This window comes from Molothrus aeneus, chromosome 2 (assembly GCF_037042795.1).
Source record: "Molothrus aeneus isolate 106 chromosome 2, BPBGC_Maene_1.0, whole genome shotgun sequence".
NCBI classification, from domain to species: Eukaryota; Metazoa; Chordata; class Aves; order Passeriformes; family Icteridae; genus Molothrus; species Molothrus aeneus.
Window position 1 is genome coordinate 7,877,186 of NC_089647.1, and position 25,856 is coordinate 7,903,041.

The window sequence follows — 25,856 nt, forward strand, 5'->3', positions numbered from 1 at the left end:
TGTTCTGAAAACAATGAAAGCCCTTCGTGCCATCAGGCTCTCGTTAGCAGATAATGCAGTTGAAATTGCAGAATATTAGACATTCCACAGGGATAAAGGATGGTCCAAAAGAAGACGTTGTCAGAATGAAACCAATAATCTTCAATCTTGTGTTACCTTTTATAATTGCATTTTTATTGACTTGTTCAGAAAACACATTCATAGGCCTGACAATTGATGGAGTACCGTGTATCAAGGTAATTGGTAGATACCACATATCAGTCTTGTTTTCTGATTGTGACTCTGCTCAGCTTGGAAGGAATGTCATGTAAAATACATTGCCACGAGTTCTTTTGTGATCTATGAGGAGTCTTTTGAGTATATGTGTTTGGGTATTTTTTTGGTATTCAGGGGAAAAAAAGGGGGAAGAAAAGTGCAATCATTTAAATGGCTAATTTTGATTCTGTCCACTTTTGAGAGGGAGTTTTATCGCTCAGCCACTGACATTCCATAGGTGCCAAGAGTGTGAAGAATATGCTGCTGTGTCATACTGCTGGTATTTACCTGTATGAAATGACATCACAGGCCTTGGGACAACTTTAATTCACAGCAAAAGAGAGTTGCAGAACTTTGTCATTTATCACTGACCCATCTGTTGACCTGGATGTTCTCAGGTTTTTGAAACTGGTCATTGTAAGTCATATGAGGCCCTCTCCTGGTAGCCACCTAAAATATATCACAATAAGCTGTTAAAAGAAAAATAGAAAAGAGATTGTAATCAGGCTGCCTTTAAAATTTTTATATTGTGTAATTCCAGAGCTAGGGACTAAGCAGTCAATAATCATTCTTTAAGTATGATATTTATACCCACAACAGTGCCTAAATGACAGATTTTTAACAGTTAAAATATGGGGGTTTTTTTCCATATGCTGTTTTTTAGAAATTGTGTCCTGTAAGTTTTCTGGGTTTTTCAGCTGTTCTTGTTCTTGTCATGTTTTTCCTAGGTGTACATTCCAAGCAGAGTTGCTCTTGTGCTTCACAACACGGACATCCCAAAGTGAAGTTCTCTGTAACCACCACAGAAGAAGCAAGTCACAAAGAAGTGCTGATACACTGTACTAGTACTAAGTATAACAAAACTTGCTCTAAGGAGGCTTTCTGAGGCTGAGTATAGTAATAGTAGGTGTTTAAAATGTAAGATTAATATTCACATGTAATTGCAGAGGTCTTGACTTGCTAGACCCTCTTTTGAGGAAGCTTTACAAAGAGGCAGAAAGGAAAATGTTGGGTTTGTAGTTCTAGTAGTACAAAATTACTTAAGGTGTTGCAAAGCAGCAGGTATTCTCAATTAAATTGTTGTTTACAGAATTTTATCAGGAATGGTAAGAGTGATCCTGCTCCAAAGTTTGTAATTTCTTATAATCCTCGTTTTGATAGTGAATTCAAATATTCATTATGTATTAATGCTTCTTACTAAAAGTAAGTAGTTTGCTTAAATGAAACAGAAGTTTTTGGCTAAAAGGCAGCCCTAACGGTTTGTGGGACCTAATTTGAGGCTCCTCTTCTTCAATGAAGTCTAACATGGAATTAGAAATGCTTATCCAAATGGATGAGAAGGTCCTCTGAGAGTCTTGTACTTTGCCATGTTTTATTTAATTACAAATGCACAAAAATGCTGGGCAGCAAAACGAGCAGGCCGATTGAGTGGGGGCCTGCTGATGCTATTGTGTGTGCTGGTCGTCTGCTCCCACCCAAATCACTTAGTCTGAGCATCTCACTTGCTAGAGATGGACAAAAATGACACAACTATTTTATTTAGATCACTAAAATGTTCAGTGAGAAGCATGTTTTGGTCTTAATGCAACAATACCACACTGGAAGAGGTACTTGAAGTGTAGTTCTTCCCACTGCATATATTTCACTAACATCAGGACCTTGCAATACTGATTTCACTACTTGCAGAAGCTGCCTTTCAGCTTGGAACATGATGATGTTCTTGCACTTTTATAACTTTTGAAACATTGCTTCTCGTGAAGAAGCAGTCTCAAAATTCAGTGATCAAACTAAGGTGGTTCTTTTTGATTAAAATTAAGATAGTTAATTATTGGAGTGCTGCTAAGATAATTCAAGTGAGTTTATTCACAAGCTACAACTTTTTTGTAAAGAGTAAGATTTTGTATATTTGAAAATGTATTGCAGAGTATTCTGGAAAATTAATACCAAATTAACCAGACATGCTTTATTTTGTTCCATTTATTTAAAAACATATTTGAATTGGTTCTGAAATGAATGTCTTTTGTACCAATCTGAATTTTCTAACTTTTAAAGTAGCCAAAGAGGAAGATGTCCGTGACCATTTCCAAGTCATAATTTTACCCAGTTTCCTTTGTGAACCATTGTGTAAACTACTGAATAGTTGGTGCCAGCACTGACAATCTATTCACAGCTCTTGGAATGCTTACTTGTGGCTTACTTCTTAAGCAAAATAAGGGATGGAATAATGCAGCATGATGGAAAACAGTCTTTTGCAGAGTTCACACTGAAAGGGCTTTGTGAACATCCCCTGTCTGATATGTTCTGTGTGGCAGAGAATGTTATATTGCAGTTGAGTACCATAGGATCATGCTTCATTTTCCTCTACACCAGTTTGATCATTGTTTGGGTGTGGGCTAATAAAAGCATTCCTGTTATGCTATGACTTTAAATAAAATACACTGAACTGGTTTAGCAACTGGAACTGATTATCTTTTTTTTTCCCCCCCAGATTGTTCTCCTTCTAATACAGAGCAACTTCTAAAACATGTTATATTTACACTGTATTGATCTAATATGTTTTATAGGGTGGTTTGTTTCTTTTTTTTTTAAATTTTATTTTACTGGCACAATTCCAGGTTTCAAAATGTAATGGCAAGTGTCTGTGTCAAACCTTTCTTCAAGAGAAGGAATAAATGTATGATGTGAAGTATAAACTGTAAAATCACCATGCAAAATAAACTCTTGAGGAGGAGAAAACAAATGCATATATGGTTTCATTCCTTGGATTGTAAAATGATTTTACAGCAGTCTTAACACTGAAAAACAGATTAGACTTTGCTCCATCCTAAAATGGTCTTGGTCAGAAGCGTTCATAATGAGATTGGTAGAATATTTGAGCTATGCATATTTTCTTTAACATAATGATAGATTAATAGGTGAACAACAAAATTAAAATTTGCAAGGTGAACATGTAAACACCGAAGGCATAATAATTAGGGCTTTTTGAAGCCCACCTCTGCATTTTAATGGTGAGTGTGCTACTGCCTGTCTTGTAAGACTGGGAAATTTTCCCTTTCAACACTCATGGAAAGCCAATTTTTTTCTCCTGCTCCTTGAATATTGATGGAATCTGAAGAGAAATTAATCTTTCACTTTTCTTCTAGTGACACTCTGCAACCAAGGCCCCTCCTTAGAGTCATTTACTGAGGTTGTCAACATGTCTGGTTGAAGCCTGGCACATTCTGAGAAGCAGATGAGTTCCAGAAGTTTTTTGCTTGGCCACACCTCAAATCAGCTCTCCAGAGATACTCAGACACAGTGAAGGGTAAACTCTTTAAAGATGACCTCTTAGTGTACAGGACTGAGAAGGATTTATATTTCAAGGTTTGGAAATGCGGACTTCCCTGTCACCTGGGAATTCCTGCTATCCCTGGCCCCAGAAGCTGTTGCTCCACAGTTTCTCTAACACATCATGAAAACTCAGGCTCACCTTCACCTGCCAATTTATCTGAAAAGTCAAGCTGACCTTCCTCTGTCTTGCACTGTGTGTGCAGGGTTCTTTGCACTTAATAATTCAAGTTACTCTCCAGACCAGGTGGTTGTTGTGATAACAGGCAGGCATCCACTACACTGGTGTGTTCTGTGAGCAGTGAGTTTTAATTTCCCCACTGTTTTCTCCTCCTCCCACAACTCAAGCTTTACTATCCTTAGGTTTTGGTGGTTTTTTTTGAAGATGAAGAATGGAGCCAATATTTAAAATTGGTGAGTACTTCTGGAAAACAAATTTAATTGGAAAAAATTCTTCAAGCTTTATGGGGGTTTTGTCCTATCAAGTTTTTCTTGCTCATTCTATCCAATTTAGTAAAGACTTTTTTTAACCATGTTCTCTAAGACAGGAATGTAGTGCTGGTAATATTCTGCCAAAGGGAGAGCAGCTGTGTGAACAGTAAGATACCAGATAAGCAAGTGTGTGATACTTGCAGATACTGCAAGGTGATATTTTGTGTATTAATCTGTCAGTCACAATTCTATTTTCAAAAAATGTTTTAAGCATCTTGAAGTAGTTTTAGCTTCCCCATTTTTTTCATGGTTCTTAACAGCCTATTAATGGTTAAAGGAAAAACTTTGTCTATTTGAGTCTCATTTCTCAGAGCTTAAAAGTAGTTAAATAGTAGTCTCATTTCTCAGAGCTTAAAACTCTGTAGTTAAGTAGTGAAGAGTGAAGATTAACTGAATGAACAGCAGAAATTGTTTCCTTTACCTTAAATAAATGTGGACATTCTCTTCAGGATAAATTGAGGTGTATGGTTTGCCTGTCTTCTGCTTCATTATTTAATTTTCTAGAAATTTAAGTATTCTATCACTGACTGATGTTTCTAAACGGGGCATGTTGATGTTGTTGAATTACTGCTACAGAGATGAAGCAATGTTTTACATATTTTTCATGTATCTTTCCTTATCTGGGATCCCAGTTTCAGAAGAATGAGCCTGTAAATGGTATCTTTTTAACAATTAATTTGAAGTGTTTTGCCAAGGAAGACTCTGCACGTGTGTATTTTCACACCTCAGAGTTTATGGTGCAAGTGTTTTGAAAGGGTTGAGGGTGTAATTTGCTGTGATGGAGAGCTGCTTCTTATGCCAATCTTATTTTTTAATTCTGTTTGGTTTCTCGGATTATCTAGAGTTGGTTTCAAATTATTGAGGAGAGAAGCCGCATCTTTCTGAAAGTTTCATGAGCTTTTTTTTTTTAAGAAAAAAAAAAGGAAATCCAAAAGTTTTGGTCATGATTGCCTTTATATACAGAGAAAAATTTTTTTTTTTCATCATGGAATGTTTCCTTTAAGTAGGCTTTTTCAGTTTTTGATTTATGTGAAAATAACCTGCAGTAATAGTGATGGGCTGACATATGACAGCTCCTCTTAAAAATAATTATATAAGTTGTTGGGTAAAAATAACTCCAGTTGAATACATTAAAAATATTCTACTTATGGAAAGGTAGAAACAAAAGCTAATGATGACTCATTAGATGAGACAAATTATATTTTTCATGCCTGTGAGTACAATATGTACCCTGTAAATATAAATAAGTCTTGGTTATTCATGGTAAATTAAAGCCTAAAATACATTAGGACAAAACATAAGAATTTGTAGGTATTGAAGAAATCAGTCTGAGCTGAGCTGATGGTTTTGCATATTTACAAAGCTATTTTGAACACTGAAAAAAAATCTTAAGTGTTGAAGTAGGTCTGAAAACTTGTAGAAAGTTAAGACAAAGACAATAATTTCTCAATATTAGGAGGGTACTAAAATTGATGCAGTGCTAATCATCCATTCCATTTGGCTCCACGTCAAATTAACTTCAAATTTTCCATATTATTAAAAGCTAGGAGTGAGCTTTCTCAACTTCCTTGTTTCTTCTGACTGTGCCTCACAGATGACAATTTAAATGTATAGAACAAGGACAGTCTGTTATTGAATATTCAATGCATTAAATTCACATCATTCTTTCCTTGCTGGTGGTGTGAGGTTTATGACAGAACAGGTAGAGTGCATTTAGGAAGAGAGGTGTGTCTGCAAACACTGAAGAAACCAAGCTGCCAGTGCTGTAATGGGTGTTGTAGTTTAATCCCAGGCAGCAGCCAAGCCTGAGGCAGCCACTTGCCCACCAGAGGATCAGGGAGAGAATCAGAAGGGTAAAAGCTGGAAAACTCATGGGTTTGAGATATAGACAGCTTAATAGGAAAAGCAAAAGCTGTGCACACAAGCACAAGAAAAACAAGGCATTCATTCCCTGCTTCCCATAATTAGGCAGGTGTTCAGCCATCTCCAGGAGATGAAGGCCCCATCACACATAACAGTGACTTGGGAAGACAAATGGCATCACTCCAAACATCCCCCTCTTCTTCCTTCTTCCCTCTACCTTAAACAGTGAGCAGGATGCCATGTGGTCTGGAATATCCCTTTGGGCACTTTGGGTCACCTGGCCTGGCTGTGTTTCCTCCCAACCTCCCAGGCATCCCCAGCTCCTTCACCAGTGTGGCAGCATGAGAAACAGAAATAAGTATTGGCCCTGTGCTAGCCCTGCTCATCAATAACAAAAACCATCTCTATAGTATCAACTCTGTGTTCAGCAAAAATCCAAAACACAGCCCCCTACCAGCCACTGTGAAGAAATCCAACTCTACCCCAGCCAAACCCAGCGCAGCAGGACTTGGGCAAGCACCCAGCTGTCCTGGGGTACTGGGTCTGGTGGGGCAGGTTCATGCTAAAATAGTGTTGATAAATCAGTGTTTTAGCTGTTGCTGAATGGTGTTTGCAGTGTGAAGGCCTTCTATTTCCTACCCTGTCCTCACTCACCCCTTGCTAGGGAGTTCCTGGACATCTTTCTGCTCATGGAAAGTTGTGAATGAATTTGTGTTTCTGCTTTGCTTGCACATGCACATTTTGCTCTCCCTGTTTCGGTATTCTCATCTTCCTTCTACTCCCTCACCATCCTGGTGGAGAGGGGGCTAAGCAAGCACCCCGTGAGGGTGTTTGGCTGTTGGCTGGGATCAACCCACCACCTCCAGCAAAAACTGAGTGAGCTGTCCATGTCAGAAGGAAATTGGCTGGCAGGAGGAAAGCAGGTTAAGTCACTTGAAGTAATTTGAAAGTAATTTGAAATAAAAGGGGAGAGATATATCCCAACTTTCCTTAGCTGCCCTTCACAAAACACTGAGTGTGTGTCTTGTGTTTATTTGGGTTGTAGAGTGAGACAACTGGAGTAGGTTAATTTTCCTTCTATTCAGGTATCACCTGTATGAGTCAGTCAGTCTTTATATTCAGTCCATTTTATGCTAAAAGTTCTTGGACCTGTTCTTTTGCAGTAGTAGCATAAGATTATCCCCGTAGAAAAGTGTAAAAATATTTTTCTACTTCAAAATTTAAGTGAGTTCTAATGTAAAATCTTTCATAAGATTTTATTCATTATTAAAGGGGAGGATGGGAAGGTGGTAGTGGAAGACTACCTCCTGGTTCAGTGAAGATATGGAAAATTAGCTGAAACATTAAATGAAAACCTGACCTTTAAAATGCATGGAATTTTAACCATTACTTTTGCACAAAGCTCATTTCAGCTGTTGACTGCTGCTTCTGGGTTTTTGTTGTTTTCTTTGTTCCTAGCAGTGGTTTTAGACCAAAGGCAACACTGAGTCTTTCTGTGTTCTGTGACCTGTGTCACTGCTACCTATGAATGTTTGAGGCAATCCCAGTTTTCAGTCATCAGTGAGAAGGTGGGGTTAGCCTTGCTTTTTATAGGGTGGGGATAAGAGGAGAGACTGAAGATGCTGCCTGGTGTTGTTAAATACCACTTAAATTCCTGCCTTTGCAATGCCACTAATAACTTTAAATCTTTGACTGTGGCATGTCTTTGTCAGAAAAAAGCTAGCCCTATGCAGCACCAAAAAAAACATGTCTTTAGACTGGCATGAGAAAGCAAATTATGCAAGCACATCATGTCCAAAACTGAAATGAATTTTTCTATCCGGGTTTGTTTATCTGAAGGGACCTATTGTTGATCACTTCATGAAATGGAGCAGATGAGCTGTACGGCATAGAGAACAGGCTTTTGTGCAAAAAAAACCCCCTATTTTCCCAAGGCAAAAAATATTCCAGTATTTGAAATACAGGTTTTTTGGGGTTTTTTTCCATGAAAAATATTGGATTATGACAAGTGAGCATTTTCATAGGAAGACATTTGTCAAAAAACCCTTCCAGAACAGTTCTATAAAAATACTATTCAAAATCAATGCTTCCATTATGTGCAAAGCATGGGCACTCACAGCTTTAACTCTGTTAGTGTATGCAGCTGCTTAAAGGGGGATTTCATTAAATTCCTTGTGTAATTGAATTACTGTGCTATTTTTATGGGGAAAAAAAAAAGATTTTTGATAATCATGTAAAGTGATAGGGCTATTGAGTTGGCTTTTCATAGGCCTCCTTGGACTTGTAAAATTCCATTCACCTGTGTAGCCTCTGCCTGGTGCTTTTTGGGGAGCTTGGCAGGCAGTGGTTTGGGCAAGCTGCTGCCCTCAGCATCTCTTTTCCCAGGTGGGCCAGGTTGTGATTGTCCTGGTTGTGGTCCTTGCACAAATGCTGGAGATGCCAAGTGATGAACTGGGCTGGCTGGGGAACTGATTTTGTGGAAATGCAACTCTAGAATGTCATAAACTGCTGAGATCTGTAGCTCAAGCTGGAAAATTAACTCTTTACTCTGAGATAGACATCTCAGTCTCCCTGCAACCTGTCAGTGGGGGTGAGTGCTGCATTTTTGTGTTTGCTCTAGTTGTGCTATTACACAGAACTAACTCTTCCTTCTGTTTTTCATTAACCTTCTGGATCTACCAGCCCCTGGTCCTCAAGCTTATCAGACAAGTACAATGCAATTCCTCATACTCATGAATGAACACAGTGGACAGTTCTTTATGACAATTAACTCCATTTTAAAAATGCCCAGGGAATTCTGTAATGTGACTAAGTGTTTAGAAACAAGCTGAATATGATTTGCCCAACTGGGTAGAGCTAGTACAAAACATCAAAGGAGCAAATGTCCTGGAGTTATGCATCTGCTGCTGCTATAGAAGCTCTCACCAGGAAACACTTGCCTTGCACTGCTTGTTACAGTGGCTGATTGTAATAGTCCCATTTGAGCTTGAGTGGTGATACACACCTTGTTATGTAAAACACTGTGCAAGGTTGTTTAAACATGAGAGATAATTTGCTGATTCCTCGCTGGCTGTAGCTCACAGGTAGACAGTCCTGAGACTGATTATATACACTGACCTTTGGTGTTAACAGCCTTGATGGGTTTCAAGTCATGGTATGCTTTGATGTGAAGCATAGCTTTCAACCTGACTTGTCTGCTTTTGCTTTTTCCTGAACAGAGCTTGTCCATCTTCCTGTTTATTCTGGACAACATAAGCAGGTGGCTGGTGCTCCCTGCAGTGCCCAGCCACATCCCAGGACTCAGCCCTATGTGCCTCTAATTGTTTTCTTTCTATTTCTATCCTTCTGAGCAGTCCTTTTGTCCCTATCCCTTCCTACTTTTCTGTCTCCCACCCCAGGGAGGTGGAGTTCTTGATGTGAAGGTATTCACATGGGTTTGGGCCCATCTTATTAAAGACAAATCTCTCAGGAGCTTGGAGACACAGGGGAATGCAGAACAAATGTGTTGGCCCATGTTTTGCTTCATCCTTAAAGGTCCTCCTAATTTGCCCAGATTTTACAGATTCTGTCACTCTGGTCTGGGGGCTCCTCAAGGCTGTTCTTGATCTGAAGGGATCAGTAGTGGTGTTTCCACTGTTGCCTTCACAGCAATGACTGGAACACCACAGATGTGAGCTGCAATCAGAGGTGTGCAAATAAACCACCTTGAGCTTCTTAAATTTATTCCTCCATGTCATCTGCTGAGCAGTGCTTCTATGGTGTAGTTTGGGAATTTCCCCCATGAGGAAAAATGGTAAGTCTGAGCATGTCTTTGCATATATCTCAAAGTTACTTTTGTGTCCCACACATCTTCACTTTGCAAAGCTGATATGTGGCAGATGACTTGCCCAGAACTTGAGGGAATCACTCCAAAACTCACCAGGTACAGCCTATTGCACTGGGGGAAACAAACCAAGGTATGAAGATATGAAGGGTTGGTGATGACACGTCACCTGCTGATGCCCAGTGTGTGAGTGAGTGAGTTGATGTGAATCCTCCTGCAACTGCTGGATTGGTACAATCAAATTCACCCTCTTCCCATCTCTTTTAGGGGAGTCAGTAATGTCCATGCCAGTATGCAGGAACTGCCTGTGCTCCAGAGATTATAGGTGGAATGTCACAAAATCAGGTGACGGAATGACCGAGGTAAACAAGGACATGAAACCTCGAGTGTGCTGCACATACACACAGAGTTTAGTGTTTCTAACTCCCATTTCTTACTGGAAATGATCAGCTGCTCACCTCATCTTTCACAGTGGCTGCTGCTGGCAAAAGACACAGGGAGCCAGCAGCAGGTACCTGTCTGATAATGCTCTTTCTGGGCAAGGCAGGTTTGTTTGGGGATGGAGTGCACATGATAGAGGAATCAATGTGGAGCACAGATACCCAGATATCTCTGGTAGGTGTCTGTGGTGAAGCTGTTTCTCCTGCTTTGAAATCTTCTGTTCATGTATCTCTCTGTCACAGGAACATGAGTAATTTGGCCTTATTTTTAAGTACACATTCTGTAATATTTCGTACTCACTTCTGCATCTCTAAGTCACATCATTAGCAGCAGCAACCTACTGTTGCACAATATTTCCGCAAATTATGCTGCTTGATTAACCAAGTGATGTGTAATAATGCTATGTGACATTTTTCTAGAAGTGTTACCTAAAAGGCCTGAACCTCTTAAAGTGATAACAGGAAAGTGGTAGTTGAGTTCAGAAAGATAAATGTGCTGCAAATTGTTTGGTAGCCCTGCAAGCCTGTGTCGACAGCAGTGGTTCAGATCAGAGCAGTACTGTGTAGTTTTGAAGTGAGTCCCTGGATGGTCTCCACTTACCATGGGCTAACTCATTTTCCAGAGCTATTTCAGGACAGAAAAGTGTAGATTCTATAGAGGTGGAAATAAACAACAGCCTCCTCTACAAAAGCACTCTGGATGTCCCTTGGCGTGTTTTGCTTAGACCTCCAATATTTCCGTGTCCTGCCGCTGTCCACTGCAAGGACTTCCCATGTCAGAATAAATCTTCCCATCAGGAAGCTTCAGCATAGGAGGTAAGACTGTCTCTAATCCAGAGCATACTGTCCAAACTACATGGAATAGCAGTGTGAGAAGCTCAGCAGACACTTTCATCTCTTCCTAAAATATTTGCTAACACAGATGTAGCATAATAGGCCAGCAAGACTTTACTATTGTCAATCCCTATTCCTTGGCTTAAACCCTGTTCTTTATGTAACACTGCAAACCAAATTAAAGTTCCAGAAATGTTTCTGGAACTGTTTACACAGAGCTGATGTTGTGAATCTACAATTATTTTTGCAGTTATCTTAATGTAGCTGTTACAGAATAATAACAGCCTTTAGTCATTGTTTTTCTGCCTGCTATGGCAAATAATGTGCTTGTCTAATGCAACAGAAACTGCAGTCAGTGGCAAAATCTTTAATATCTAATTTACTAGACCTTATTTTGCACTTTTTCTTCTGAAATGCAGATTTATAAATTGAAGCAGTGCATGTAACATTTCAGTGAACGAAATCATTACCAACAGGATGTTTGGATGACAACTGTAATTTGGCTTGAGAGAGTTTTTTAGCTGGGACTAATTTGTCTTTGTGTGCCAGAAGATTTTTAAAAGCTAACAAGTTTTATGTTGTTTTTTTTTTTAATGTGAGGAGGGGTTTAATTTATGTAGCAACACATAGTGGAACACTTGGCTCCCCTCACTCCTAAGAATGAAGGCTCCCTGCTTCATTCTTAGGCTGCTTCACTTGAGGGTTGCCATTCCACTGATGCAGCCATAAATTCAAAATCAGGAGTTAGTTCTCAATCTTTGAGTTTGGTGTTTTCTGACGATACAAACAATACCTGATGGGAACCCACAAGAAAGATGGAGAGGAACTATTAACTCAAGGGGGAATAGTTTCAGCATGAAAGCAGGTTTAGATCAGATATCAGGAAAAAATTCTATACTGTGAGAGTGGTGAGGTGCTGGGGGTGTTGCCTAAGGAGATTGTAGCAGCCCAAGGCACAGGACAGAAATGTCCAGGGCCAGGTCTGATGGGGCTCCGGGCAACCTGGGATAGAGGAAGGTGTTCCCTGTTCATGGCAGGAGGAATGAGATGATCTTTAAAGTCCCTTCCAGCCCAAACCATTCTATGATTCCATACTATATTCACATAAGGGATCGCGGGAGATGATTTTCATCTTCAACAGAAGCTCAGAATTAACAGGTCTGTCACAAAGAAGGATGCATTTCAGGATGTTCATTAACTGCTTTCAGAGCTTGCAATGCATTTCCTTTACTGAATTATTCCTTAATTGCAGTAATGAGAAAAGCCCACCTGTGAGCTGGATGGGATGAACACTGCCCTTGATACTGTTGCTCTCATTCTAGTCCTCCAGGAAAATTCATTCCTGTTTCCATAAAAATCCAGCAATAACTTTAAGTTAGTTTCTCCTCCTAAGCAGATGTCAGTGTCTTTCTGAGTGAATAATTGATTTTTGGTTTTGGTTTTTTCAGCACACTGATAATATACAAATGTTTAAGAATCATATAAACAGTTCTTATTTTTTGCTGCCAAGCTAAAACAATGTTCTGTGATGCTTGAAACACTTAATTTGGTGCAATCATCATTTTTGGACATCTTGATCTTAATGTGCCTGGGGAACTGAGCAAGGTAGACCTGAGCTCCTTGATCCTGAATAGGGGAAAAGCCAGACCAGATCTTTGCCATGACCTTAAGTGGAAATGGTAATAAAGCACTGCTTTTTGCTTTTAGGGACACCTGATCCCCTCTGACTGTTCTGTCTCTCCTTTTTATGGATGTTTTGTCTCCATAAAAAAAACATGTCTGGATGTGTGTGTGCCCTGTGCATGTGCACACAAAATATATTTCTTCTCTTTGAGTGCAGGACTGCATCAATACTTAACCAGATTCCATCTGTTTTACGGTCAGGAACAGCTCCTGTTTGTATGCCTGAACAAATCTAACACAAAAGTTCTGGTTTACTCAGGAAATTCCTAGACAGATATGCATAAATAATAAACAATGAAAACTTTCTTAACCCATCATCAGATTGTTCTTTTACAGAGATTTTGATTTTTTTATTTTTATTTTTTTTAGGAACAGGATAAAAAGACAGATCTCCCTCTTGTGGAATTCTGCTAATGGGCCCTTTTTTTATAGGCTCTACATTCATTAAGGAAAATATACAGACAAGGAAATATGCTTGTATATTTCTTTCACATTAAGAATATTTATTTAAATATTAAGTGAAACTGTTGCCCTGACAACTTGCTAAAGCAGCCACAGAGTCTGTGTAATCCTGAATGCTCCTGCTAAAGTGGTTTCAGTGCTATTTGTTTGTCCAGTAGATTCTATTGAGTCTTTCATTGAACTGGGTTCCCTTAAGGAAGTCAGTTGGTAAAGTTCTGGTATCACAAATTCTAGGTTGGTGGGAACAATTATATTTCCTCCTCCAAGCTGTGGTTTTGTCTTTGTGACACCAGGACTCTGATACTTTAGCATCAGAATTACATGAAGTGGAGAGCAGGATTCAAGTCTCAGTATACTGAGTTTGAAGAAGTGTTTTAATATTGTAAATTTGCCCAAAAATTCTGCCTACCTCTCAGGCTGCCTATGAATTATGAAATGGAATTTGGGTTCCTACAGTTCCTGAGATATAGATATAGGCATCTCAGCCAAATAATAATCATATAATAAGAGCTGATAATGACTGGCAAACTATTTCATCTTTTTTATTACTTTGCCTTCACCATCAGTACTTTTGCTGCATCCCCAATCTGCTCTGCTGTGATTTACCTTGTTATTTTATTGCAAGCTCTCTCATGGAGCTTCCAGAATCCCTGAAATTGTTGTGCCAGTTATCTCATAACGTTTGATAAGCTCTGCAGCCAACTCCCCAGGGTCAGAATTTGTCACTCAGGTTCTTGCTTTTGGGATTGGCAGTGCCCTTTAGCACCACAAAACCTTGGCCTAAGGACCCTTTGGTGCTTTCTCATCTGGTAATTACTCCATGAGAGAATAGGAATGCACAGGATTGTGCAGAAGTGAATAAGCAAAAATGAGCAAGTCTGCACATGGTATAAGCCACTGCAAAAGGATTCAGGGGGTAGCCCTGTGTCAGGGAGGGGCTGCCGTGCCCCACCTCTTCTCTTTGGCCACTCCAGACAGAAATTTAAGAGCTTGCTTAATTGAGGAATGTCAGTGAGATAAAAGCCTTAAAGAGGAATATATATCTTATGCTTTTTGTGTCCCTGTTTCCTTCATGACTGGGGAGCTCAGTGTCATGTAGAAAGGATGTACAGATATGCAAGGAATCACTGTCTGTCTGATAGCAAATCACACTCCACCTCCTACATTGTGCCTTTTTTCCATTGTGCCTGGAATTACTCTTTAGGAAGTGCTGCAAAAGCTCATTTAAGGTCAATGAAAGCAGTCATAGTACTGTCAGAGTTGCCAAATCCAACCCAGGACATTTATTTTCTGGCTCCCTTTTGCTTACCGTTTGCCAATTATAAACGCGTTTTTCCCCTTAATTATTGAAAAGTGCAAACGCTTTTATGCTCTCCTGATTTATATATATTTTTAAATTAAATTTTGAAGGAGTGTGGTGCTTATGATGAGAATTAAACATATTTCATATCTTAATAAGCCTATTTTTATATTATGCTGCTTGAACTACAATCATGCTAAGGAATGGAGTGAGGGGAATAAAATTAATGGGTTACTCTTGAAGTAGAAAAAATTATTCATTTTTGATAAAAGATCTTTTTGATAATTTACTCTTGACTTCACTACTTGATTTATCTCATCTTCTCACATTAATTTGTTTTTAATTTTTTTCCGTTATGAGGTTTTTTAGCTCCAGTAACAGCTCTGAGATGGTTGGATTGATGGACTGCAAAATTTAACATTTTTGAACTAAAAAAGAAAAGAGCTTAAACACTTGAGCTAACAAGCAATATAACTTTCATGTAATAAACTAGAAATTCAGCTTTCTAGTGCCTTGATTTAAGATGCTGAAATGTGATTATTTAGTTCTCTTACTCCATCTAGAGTAGATATGAACTAAAGCTGCTTGGTCTCTTCCTTGTTGTGTCATTTTTTCCTCAAATGTTCCCAGTACCTCTCCCCAAATCCTCATGAAGATGTTAGCCTGTGTAACATTATCAGTGTTGTTAGATCTCAACATTCTCATGTGTTTTTATCTCATTTGCAGCCTGTTGATGAGCTCTCAGAATGAACTAGGCTGAATTTAGTCAGGATTGGTCAGAATTTAGCAGTCCTTGTAGGGCAGCTATGTTATTCAATAGAAATTACAGATATTACTTTCATTACTGCGAATACAGAGAGAATAGAGTGAAAGGAAAAACAAAGAGGCAAATGAAATGAGAAAAAGGTAGAGTGATTGGAAACAACAAGAGTTTTGATGAAGTTATGAACTGTACTTAGGACTGTGGGTGACTCAGAAGAAGAAAAGGAGAAAAACACTTCCTGAATTAGTTGACTGAAGGTGACAGATCATTAATTGAACCTACCTAAATCAAATGGTAAAAATCTTCTATCATATCCTTTGTCAAAATTTAAAAAACAACAACAAAAAAAATTCCCAGAATACCACAAAAAACACCAAAAAACAAACTGACAAAAAACCACCACAATCTCCCTTTGACCTGAAAAACCAACCAAAAAAAGAAAAGAAAAAAATAAAAATCCAAAAACCAACCAAAAAAAAAAAAAAAAAAACAAAACCTAAAAAAATTAAAATAAGAAAAAAACCCAAAACTAAAATACCAAACCTAAAACCAAAGCACCTGAAGACAGGGAGGAGAGTTAAATTGACTTTGGCAGCTCAGCTGCAGTTATTGAAAGAGGGAAAATCATAGCTCTGTACCCTGGAGAACTTCCTGCTCCTTTCCCCCACTGCCTGTTTTGTTCTTCCTTCTGTTGTTTTCATCCCCCTTGTTCCCTGACTGTGTCCCAAAACAACACGAGGTGATTCCCAAACAGCAGCTGAGAGGCATCAGAGCACCTGGCCAGGCACAAACTGCCCAGACTGGCCAGGTGATGGTCTGGACCAGATGGTTGCAAGGAGCAGTTTTAGCTGAGATGCACAGTCTGTGCCTTCATGGATGATGGATCACATTTGATCCAGTTATATATAAAAATAAGCATTTTCCCCCTTTACTAATCTCCTGTGTTTGTCTGTGTTGGCAGCAACACAGCACAAATCAATTGAGATTCAATAGGAACACCGGTTCTTTCTTCTTCACTAAGAAATATTACTTGATGTACAACAGTACTGAATATCCCCTCTCTAGAAACATAAATCTGATAGTTTTTAGTAAATTTATCTTGTGCAAGTATTGACTATAAAAGTCACATTGTCCTACTATAATTTTATTTTTTAGTGTATTCTACTGCTTTCTCACTTGTTATCTTTGAACCAATAAGTTATCAAACTGTGTATCAAAAGCTGTAATATTTAAAAGATCCTTATTTTCATCAACTTTCAAGTTCTTGGTCAACAGTTCACATATATGGTATATCCATCTTTAACATTTTCTTCTTTGAGCACCATAGATGGTGAATTTGATTTTTTGAATGGCTAATATTTAACATAAAGCCCAACTTAAGTTCTTTTGAAGAAACTGATATATTAACTCTGTGGTGTTTACATAAAAATATTTTTTAAAGCTTTGCTACTCAAACAGAGTGATTTTTGTTGCTATTTAGTAATTATCCCTAATTTGTACGACTTTCATTCTTATTTAAGGTTGTCTAAGGAAGTATAACTTTTTACCCTCCCCAGGTGCTTGCAGCCCTCAAATGTTCCATATTCCATTAACACACACACTTTCTTTTCCACACTTTACCTTTTAGTCAATTATTGGCCACATACACATTTGCAGTGATTTTTTGTCCTTAATTGTTAATTAGTAACTGAGCAATCACCAATGATATTCCAATTTTCTGAGCTAGTTAGTGGATTGGAGTTATGTATGACATTTAAAGCACCTGCCCTAGATTCTAGGCTCTTCTAGTATATGCTGTAGTTAGAATAATGAATACAAATGTGAAGGAGGGAAAAAAAAAGCAGCCTGTTCCATATCATAGCTTTTTCAGTCTTGGTTTTTGCCTTTTAAGTATTTTTTCCACTTCCATGAAGGAGAGAGATGAGCTTTGCAGCTTACTCTGGAAGGTCAATGGCCCGAGGCTGCTCTGAGGAATGAAGGGAACGAGCCCAGCTCTGTCTGTGCCTGCCTGCATGGCAAACCCTGCTCACTGCTGCTCTTGTGCCTCTGGCCACAGCTGGAGCTCAGAGGGGTTTTCAGATCACGGCAAATGTCTTAGGTAGGGTAACTTTCTCTGCAAACCTCCAGCCAGTCTGTGCATCTCCTGGAAGAGTGGTAGTGGTTTCACACAAAGCAAAAAGAAGGGAAAAAAGGGGGTGGGGGAGAAAGAAAAAATCCTCTAGCATATACCCTTTTGCATTATTTTCATAATTCAAGTTAATGAGTTGCATTTTTCAAATTCAGCTGAACATTAAGTGTGTAACATCACCAGAGACAATCCTTGCCACAGAATCAGCACACATCTTCTGTCTGGCCTAAATCCCTGCTGAATTTTTGCTCCCACTTCCATGGATATCTCTGCCTGAAAACAGGGGTTTGTAGTTGTCTATAACAGTGTAGTAGACAGGACTGCCAGGTGGAGATTGACTCTATGTGGCTGTTCTTTTTCAGTGAGTTTTGCCAAATGGTCAGATTTTAAATAACCCTTCAGAAGAAATGTAGGTGTAGGCAGATATCAGCTCCCCTGGCTCAGGTGCTGGGTTTTGCCTGCTTGGACAGAATCTTTTGAAGCTGCCCCTGTGCTGCTGGCAGGAGCACAGAAGGGTCTGGTTCCACCAGCAAAAATCTCTAAACTCAATCTACATTGAACTGGAGCTTTTGCAGATCTTTCACAACCTTTCCAACCTCGTGCAGTCTATTATGTCCACTCACTTAGTGAAATCTATCCTAATCAATGAAAGGGGCTCTGAACTTCTTGGGAACAGGTTTGGGCTGCCTTGCTTGGCTTCCTGCAAATCTCCATAGGCTCCTGATGGAGACAAGCAGACCCATTGCTCCTTAAACTGCCAGGGAAGGAATCCACACATTGTTAGGCACAGACAATATTGGTAGATTAGCAAGCAGGAGCACCTTGTCACTTGAACTGAAGAGATATGAAGAATTATCTGGCTTTGCATAGATTGACTTTGTTTTCTGCTTCTCTAGTGGCTTCATTTTCCAGGTAAGGCTGTCACTTCACCCAATTCCCACATATAAGGACTACAGAATAACAAAAATGTCCTATTCATATGCCTTTTTTTTTTTTGTGAAAATTATTGCATACCCAGACTTAATGAAAGAGAAGAATGCATTTCAAAATATTTTTTTTTTCTCACGATTTTAGACAACCAAAGCAATTACTGAAAATTTTCCAGTTCTACAGTGTGTTAGTGAGAGCTGTATTTGACCCTAATGTCAGAAGTCTTGTTGGAAAAGAGTGAAATGGTAAACAACAAAAGAAAAGTCTCCAGTATCAGGTGTGCCAAAAGGGTATGAACTGGCTGGATTTAGATCTTACAGTTTTCATTTTTGAAATGTTGAATTTTACAAATGTTTAATTTTTAATTAAATGCATATTGAATTTTACAAATGTTTGCCTCATGCATTTTTAATGATCACATGCAGAGTGCTTAACCTTAATAGATGTCCTGGCTTTAAACCAAGTCACATGTAAGAAATGCCCTATAAATTTATAAATGAAGTGAACATGTGTGTGTTGGTTGTACAGTGGCAGACTCAATCTTGCCCAGTGAAAACTACAGACAGAAAATGTAACCTTCCAACCCCCAGTTCAGCTACAGCAATTTTTAGAAGCCCAGAAATAGTGACATCTGTTTTCAGAATGGAAAATATTTGCATTGTAAAGATTGCAGCAATTTGTTAAAGCATTAGAATAATCTCTGTCTCTTTTTTTGTCTTAATCTTCTTATTCTCTTAATATTGCTAATTTTGTGGTTTTATGCAGTTTTACTTTGGGGGAGAATTATTTAAAAAGATATGTCTTAAGGTTTGTGTTGGTTTTTGGGTGGGTTTTTTTTGGGTTTTTTTCTTCTATATGTTTACAGGGTTCCTTCTTTGCTTTATAAGAGGCAGTGGTGGTTAGAGTTTCTTTGCACCTAATTACTGTGGGGAAAAGTGGCATCTGAAAAATCGGGATGGTGTTTGTTTCCTGTGTGATCATCTGCTCCTGCTGTTTAGGCTTCACCTGGATACCTAATCCTTTTAGAAGTGCAGAAGATTATGAAGCTACAGACAAGAGATTATGGCTCCAGGTGAGGGATAAGCAGCTGATCAAGTGAATGAAGGAGAAAAAGAGATTGTTTCAAGGCAAATATTCCCTACTAATTAGGGCTAGGGAGAACAATTGAGAAGAAATGTGATTAGTAGTCTCTCTGTCTGTCTCAATAGGATTTATTTTTTTCCCAAGGAGTATGCCTTAAAATTTTCATAAGGAATTTAATCAATTCTTCAGGAGACCAGAATTACCTGTACACCAGCACCACACTCTTGTGTCAGCTTTGTGATATCTTTTCTGTCATTATTGATATGTGTTTGCTTTAAGCTTCCTTTGTAGCAGAATTTCCCAAGGACAAGAGCCAAGCATCAGGAGGAAAGATCTGTCAAGGGTGAGTGGCCAATGATTTCCATGACTTTGCTTGCAGAAACTCACATCACCTCTTCATTCTGCAGCATATTTCTGGATTTTATTTATCTTGGCAAACACTGAGTGGAATAACAGCACAGCAAGTCTTCCTCACTGCAGGATCACTCTCATCAATTTATGAGGATATGGGAGCCCAGAGTAGCAGCCAGTGCAGTCAGGTCTTTAGAATGTTTAGCACTTTCTCCCTGGTGTACTCTGTGCTCTGACTTGTCCACAGAAAACCTTTCACGTCTTGTGTAAAACAAAGAGCAAACTAAAACACTAATTAGCTAAATAATACTAGAACTACTCTTTTCCCCACATCCTATCCCTGAGAGGAACACATCAGAACAGAGGCAGTTTTCTGCTGGTTTTACCGGGGACCTCTGGGTTCTGCTGCAATCCAAATATTTGGATTTTTTCTCAAGCATTTAGTCATGGCTTCCCTTCCCTTTATCTTTGCAGGAAGTCGTGACCACAGTTGGAAATCAGTTGTTTTTGCTGAAATTAATACAATTTGCAAATAGAAGCAAACTGGAAAATGCAGGCTTAATTTCATGTTAGCCTAAGTTGGTGTTTGAACTTCTGCAAAGCAGTCTCAAGGTATTTTGTTCCCATGTGCAGGTTTTGTTTCTTCAGTTCTCAGAAAACTGCAACAGAAATGGGAAATACTTATCTCCACTTCAATGCAAATGCCAAACTGAGGGTGGCATGGCTTGTCCAGTCTCCTAATGATTAACTGGTGCAGCTGAGAAGAAAACAGGGCTGTCCTGTTCTGATCCCAAACCCTGCTCCAGGCAACATTATTGGGACCAGAAGATTGTTTCTCTATGCTTTTCATATTCCTTGAAAAGAAAAAAGATCCCTGGAATACCAACAAAGCCTGGCTCAAAGACAGCATGTGAGTTAAGTACAGAGAGAAAGAATGATTTATTGTGTGAACTGTGTTGTCGACTCAGAAAACCTCACAAATTGTTTCCCAATGTCTATGTGCAAGACTCAATTAAATGCAGGTAATTAAAAGCTCTTTCACAGAACTGACAAAGCAACTTCCCTACCTGTGGAGACATTCCTTCTGAAAAGAAATTACCAGCTCCCAAACATGCTTGGGATTAAAACAGAAAGTTGCTAAGCATTTTCATGTCTTTAAAAAGGACACTCTTGATATACTTGTGTCAGGCGTGTTATTTTGCAATCATTTTATTTAAACGAAGAATAAAATTCTGATATTTTCCACAGAAAATAACAGAGAACAGAGAGAAGAAATGCAAAATATTGTTTGTGTTTAGGGATGATTTAAAGTTTTGCCACCTAGCACAGCTCTCTGAATAAGTGCACTAAGGTGAACTCAACATACAATAGACAACATGATAGCAGAGAAAATAATTTGCAATTAAATTAGGTGGCCCATGCAGTCTGATATATTCATCCTTGGAAAAAATATGTGGATGCTAACACTTGAGTCAGAATTTAAATCTGACAGTTGTGCTATTAATAATCAAATTCATTAAGAAAGATATCTGCAGTATATCTAATTAATTGACTGTTGCACAATACTAGTCTTTTCCTTTTGAAGTTTTTGAAGTCAGCCAGTATTTATAGCAAAAAAGTGCTGCTAGGGACTTTTAAGCTGTAATTAATAATTGTTATGTCCCATCATTTAAAAGGCTTGTCCCATCAATATGTTTCGTCTATTTATGGCTTATGAGTCTGGTAATAATTAAAAGGAAGATGGTGGAAAGTAAATTAAATTCTACATTATAGAGATATTAATAAGGAAAAAAAATACACATTGTACAATTGACAACAAAGGAGTCAAGTGTTCCTTTAAAAAATAAGAGCTGTGCTTCTACTGCAATATGTGAAAGACGTAAAATATGGAGTTTTAAATCAAAATTGAACCAGGTTGCAGGTTAAAAGAATAGTTTCCAGGTGCTGTACAGGGGGAAAGGCCAAGGATTGGAGTGAGGAAGTGATGTTTTCAAGGTCAGGGCTGATGGCAGTGCTGCAAATGCATAACTGAAATCAGGTACTTTGAACAAAAAAAAAAAAAAAAAAATCTGTGTTTTGCTCTCTCTCATCCACTGATGCTGACTTCTGGTCCTTCCCTTGTTAAGCACATGTGAGCCCAGCTGCTTCTCTAAACTTTACATCTGGTCAAAAAGTAAATATTTGAGAAGAGCACCTTTCCTGAGATAACTTCAGAACAATCAGTTAAGCTGCACTGATGTCTTTTCCCACCAGCTCTAACTTGGGCCCTAAAGCTGTGCATTGAAAGATATTTTTCCTGCTCTGATGCCTTCCTCCATGCCTGGGTGCTCCTGTTCAGCTGCACCTCAGCCTGCAGATGGACAGTCCTTCCTTTATTGTTTTTGTAGTAAAAAATGCTCTCCAGTTATTTTAATCTAAATTATCTTTATGCTGTTACTGTTGGGAGAAAACCAGCTTCTTTCAGAGGGTGGAAAATGCTTCACTGCTCCTGTGTGGTAGCTTCTTCTGGTGAGATGCTTTTTCCTTGGTGATACAGAACAGTTGTTTGATAATTTTCTTTTATCTTTGTCCTCCTAAACCTTATCTTATGTGAGTACTGATATTCTAGATGCTAATCTTTCCTAAAAGCTTCTTAATGTTAATTTCTTTTGCTGTACCATCGGAGCTGTCCGTTCCCCCAGGCAGAGACAAGAAAAGAGCCAACCCAAAGGTCTTTGAGAGAGTTTTCAAGGTTCACCTTACACTGCCCTTCTGGATGCTAGAGTACCTGCCCATGAAAGATGAGCTACCAGCTGAGCCATTTTGTTCCCCACAGTATTTTTTTGCTGTAAAGTTTGAATATTTATCAATATTTCATTTAATTTCTCTCTAACCTTGGGGGAGCATCAATGAGGTTTCAGCACCCTTTGACAAGCAGCCTGAGAAAACAGCACCCAGTCCATTTGCTGTTTTTTCCATTATTTTGCCCACTTCAGAGCATGACAAGGGGTCCACCATCTTCTGGCAAAGATTTAAATAGAAACATTTATCTCCACACTGTTTTTCACTCCATCCCCTGGGTTTCTACATGGGCATGGATAACTTGCATAGTTTGGCTGAGAAAGTTACTGCCTTCAGCTGCAGAGTGTAAATCAGCAACTACTTCCATTTAAACTGGAGTTCTGCACTGTAAACTATGTGGCTCAAGGTCTGCTTGCTGATCAGCTGAAACATCCTCTCTGCAGTGGCAGTGTGAAAAAAATTAACTGTGAACTGTCTGAAAATAAAACGTCTTGTTTTTAATTAAAGCCCCCTTTTTATCTTCTTTGCCAAGTAAATCTAGATGACTTTTCTCTCCTTAGTGACACATTCATTACAGAATTACTGTGGTGATTTGAGGAGCAGCAGCTGAGATTATTATGAGTTCTTCTGGAATTGGTGGGACACAGGCAGAATAAAGCATGAGTTTTCAGTCCAGCAGCATTTAGTGTCTGGAGGAGGCAGATTGATGCTTCTTGCTGTTGCTGGCTGTCTCATTCTGTATGTGTCTGGCACCTTAGGGCAATTGCTTTGGATTAGAGATGGCACTGAGCACGCAAAGGAAAAATGGCACTTTGTGTACGGTGAGAGAGCTCCTCACAACAGCCCTTTGAACCAGCTCATTTGTTCTAGTCGCTGGCTGGGAGTCCTGGGACTTTATCTGGTACATGCAGGCATGAAAAAGGAGGGAAAAAAAATAAAAGAAAGAGCCTACTTCTGCTCAAGGTTGTGCAGGTTTGGTCTGTGGGCCAGTTTTTCAATGTGTGAGTTGTGTTAGGAACATTTGTTTATCCAGGCAGGTATCTGTTCACCTGTGTGCTCCTTCTGCTAACCAGGAATAATGGGCACTCTCTGCCAGAGCCCAGACACACAACTGCACAATTGTTTTATTCTTCTGAAGTGGGCTTTGTTTTTGTTTTGTTTCTCCAAGTGGCCTACTGCACACTGAGTAGCTTAAGCTGCCATTATCTGTGACTAGCAGCAGTTATTTAGATAAATGAAATCATTGTATTTGCCTTATAGCCAGCGTGGTGGGTGGAAAATCTAATGGCCTCGTTTGCTGGAGCATTTTGGCATTCACTTTTAGCTTCATGGGGCCTCTATCATCCATTAGCTTTACTAGTTAATGCTCTCAATATTTACTCTGGTTCTTAAATAACTGTTTTACATAAGAATGTAAGATAAAGCCAACAGGAGCATTTTAATGTTCTCATTATATTATTATTTAGGAGAAGAAAAAACAACCTGATGGCTGAATTCTGCACCTTGAAACTTTGTAGTTAATTAACAAAATCCCCTCAGCTGGTGGTTTGGGCTAATGGCAAAAAAAAGTTGTGATGGATTGTTAAAGGGTGAGAAGGATGGTTTGTTCCTACAGAAGAGACAAAAATTACCTACATGTGGTGCACTTAATTTTCTTTCTTGAATAAATAGCAGAGGATGCAACTCTGATTATCCATTTTCCTATACAGGTGAACATTTTAACACTAAGAAGGAAGTTTTTTTCTTAAAGGAATATTCAGACATGTTTCTCTTCTATATTGACAAAACAACTCAGATTTAAGACTTTCCTTATGTGACTTTACCTTTTATCTCTGAACCACTAATAATGAAATAGAAAACTTTACATGAAATGTGGATGTCGTTCATTTTGTAGATAAAAAAAAAAAAACCTTTCCCATCTTTTGAATTCCTCTTCTCTTTGTGCTGTGTTTACCTGAAGATGTTTGTATGAATCTATAACCTCCTCCTTGCAATCCTCTTTGTTACAGCTGTGGTCACTTGTAAGCCTGTCAGGAAGGACTGGATAAGAGGTAAGCACTAAGTTAGTCTGATATTCCCCACACTGTTACAGGGGAAAAAGATAATTGATGGTTAATATGCATTTTCAAGGATTTTTCCATTTTAGGGACATATTTATAAAATCTTTCTTAGTGACGTCTTTGCTTTTGAAATATTCATATTTCACTGCTGCAGAAGACTCTGTTTTGGCCTGTGTTTCATTAGCCTTTCTCATGTCAATTTTCCACAGCTCCTTCAGCCAGATCCCTTTTGGTTTGCTGTGTTCCATGGTTGGCTTCAGATCAGGAATTTTGTTTTGGAGAGTAAAGAAAATTTACTTAGCTTTGGATTTCTCCATACATTTTGAATCAGGAGAGCTGTAAATATGCAATTTAATGGATGATGCAATAATTGGATTTTAGATCTTTAGAAGAAGCAAGACGGATTTGAAGCTAGAATATTTTGTAGGTTTGCATTCTGAAGACATTTGATTTTTACTTGTTCTCTGTAATTAATGGAAATCTGGTGTCATTTTTCATATTGTGGGATGGATCAGCAAATGGGCTGGAGAAGTATTTCTCTCACTGGGTTTTTAGGCCTCTAGTCTACCTTAGACCTCTAAATTCAGCTGAGACCAGGCACACTCTTAATAAACCCCCACTTTTGTCCTGCTATAAAAGTCCATTTGACCAGCTGTCACATACCCTGTACATTATAGATGTATCTTTGGTAGGCAGGCAGATAAATCCTGAACTGTCTTCAGGGAAGTGAAGCACTGAAACTTCCTTTGCCTTGCTTTGTCAATGGTCATGAAGAGAAAATTTTGAACTTTAAATTTTTATTTTCTTAACTCTTCAGGGAACACCAACAGCATGCATATATATATATATATGTATATGTATGCATGTGGATGTGTGTATATATATAAAAACACATATATAGCAGAAGTGTGGATCTAGATTGTTTCTAAGCAAGAATTTGGGTTAGGAAGAAATTTTTTTCGGTTACTTTAAATATGATTACTGTGAAAAAAACAGTCCATTTTTGCAGTCAACCTCCACATTCTGGTTTTGCTGGATATATATGGATTTGTGGTTGTGTCTTCTGAGTCCAGATTGGTTTGAAAGTTTGATCATGTGAAATGGGTCACAATTTTCAGAAATCAGCTAGGAAATAATCAGGAAATGAAAAGTGTATACCTGATTTTACCTTTGATTAGATATTTTACTGTTGTGTAGGCAGAGGCAAGAAGCTCCCTGCAATAACCTAGGATAGCAGAGAGAATCAGGTACTTTCAATATTATTAAGTCCCTTGGTTCTAA

The 25,856-nt window shown here is 38.6% G+C and overlaps 1 protein-coding gene across 1 annotated transcript in view; it reads left to right on the forward strand.

The window, feature by feature from the left end:
• The window catches only part of GBE1 (1,4-alpha-glucan branching enzyme 1), a 138,194-nt gene extending 135,195 nt beyond the window's left edge, over positions 1 to 2,999 (forward strand). The window contains exon 16 of the mRNA XM_066571923.1: positions 984 to 2,999. Within this exon, the coding sequence (XP_066428020.1) occupies positions 984 to 1,040 (57 nt within the window). The 3' untranslated portion in view covers positions 1,041 to 2,999. The remainder of the gene's footprint in view (positions 1 to 983) is intronic.
• Positions 3,000 to 25,856: the final 22,857 nt, after the last annotated feature.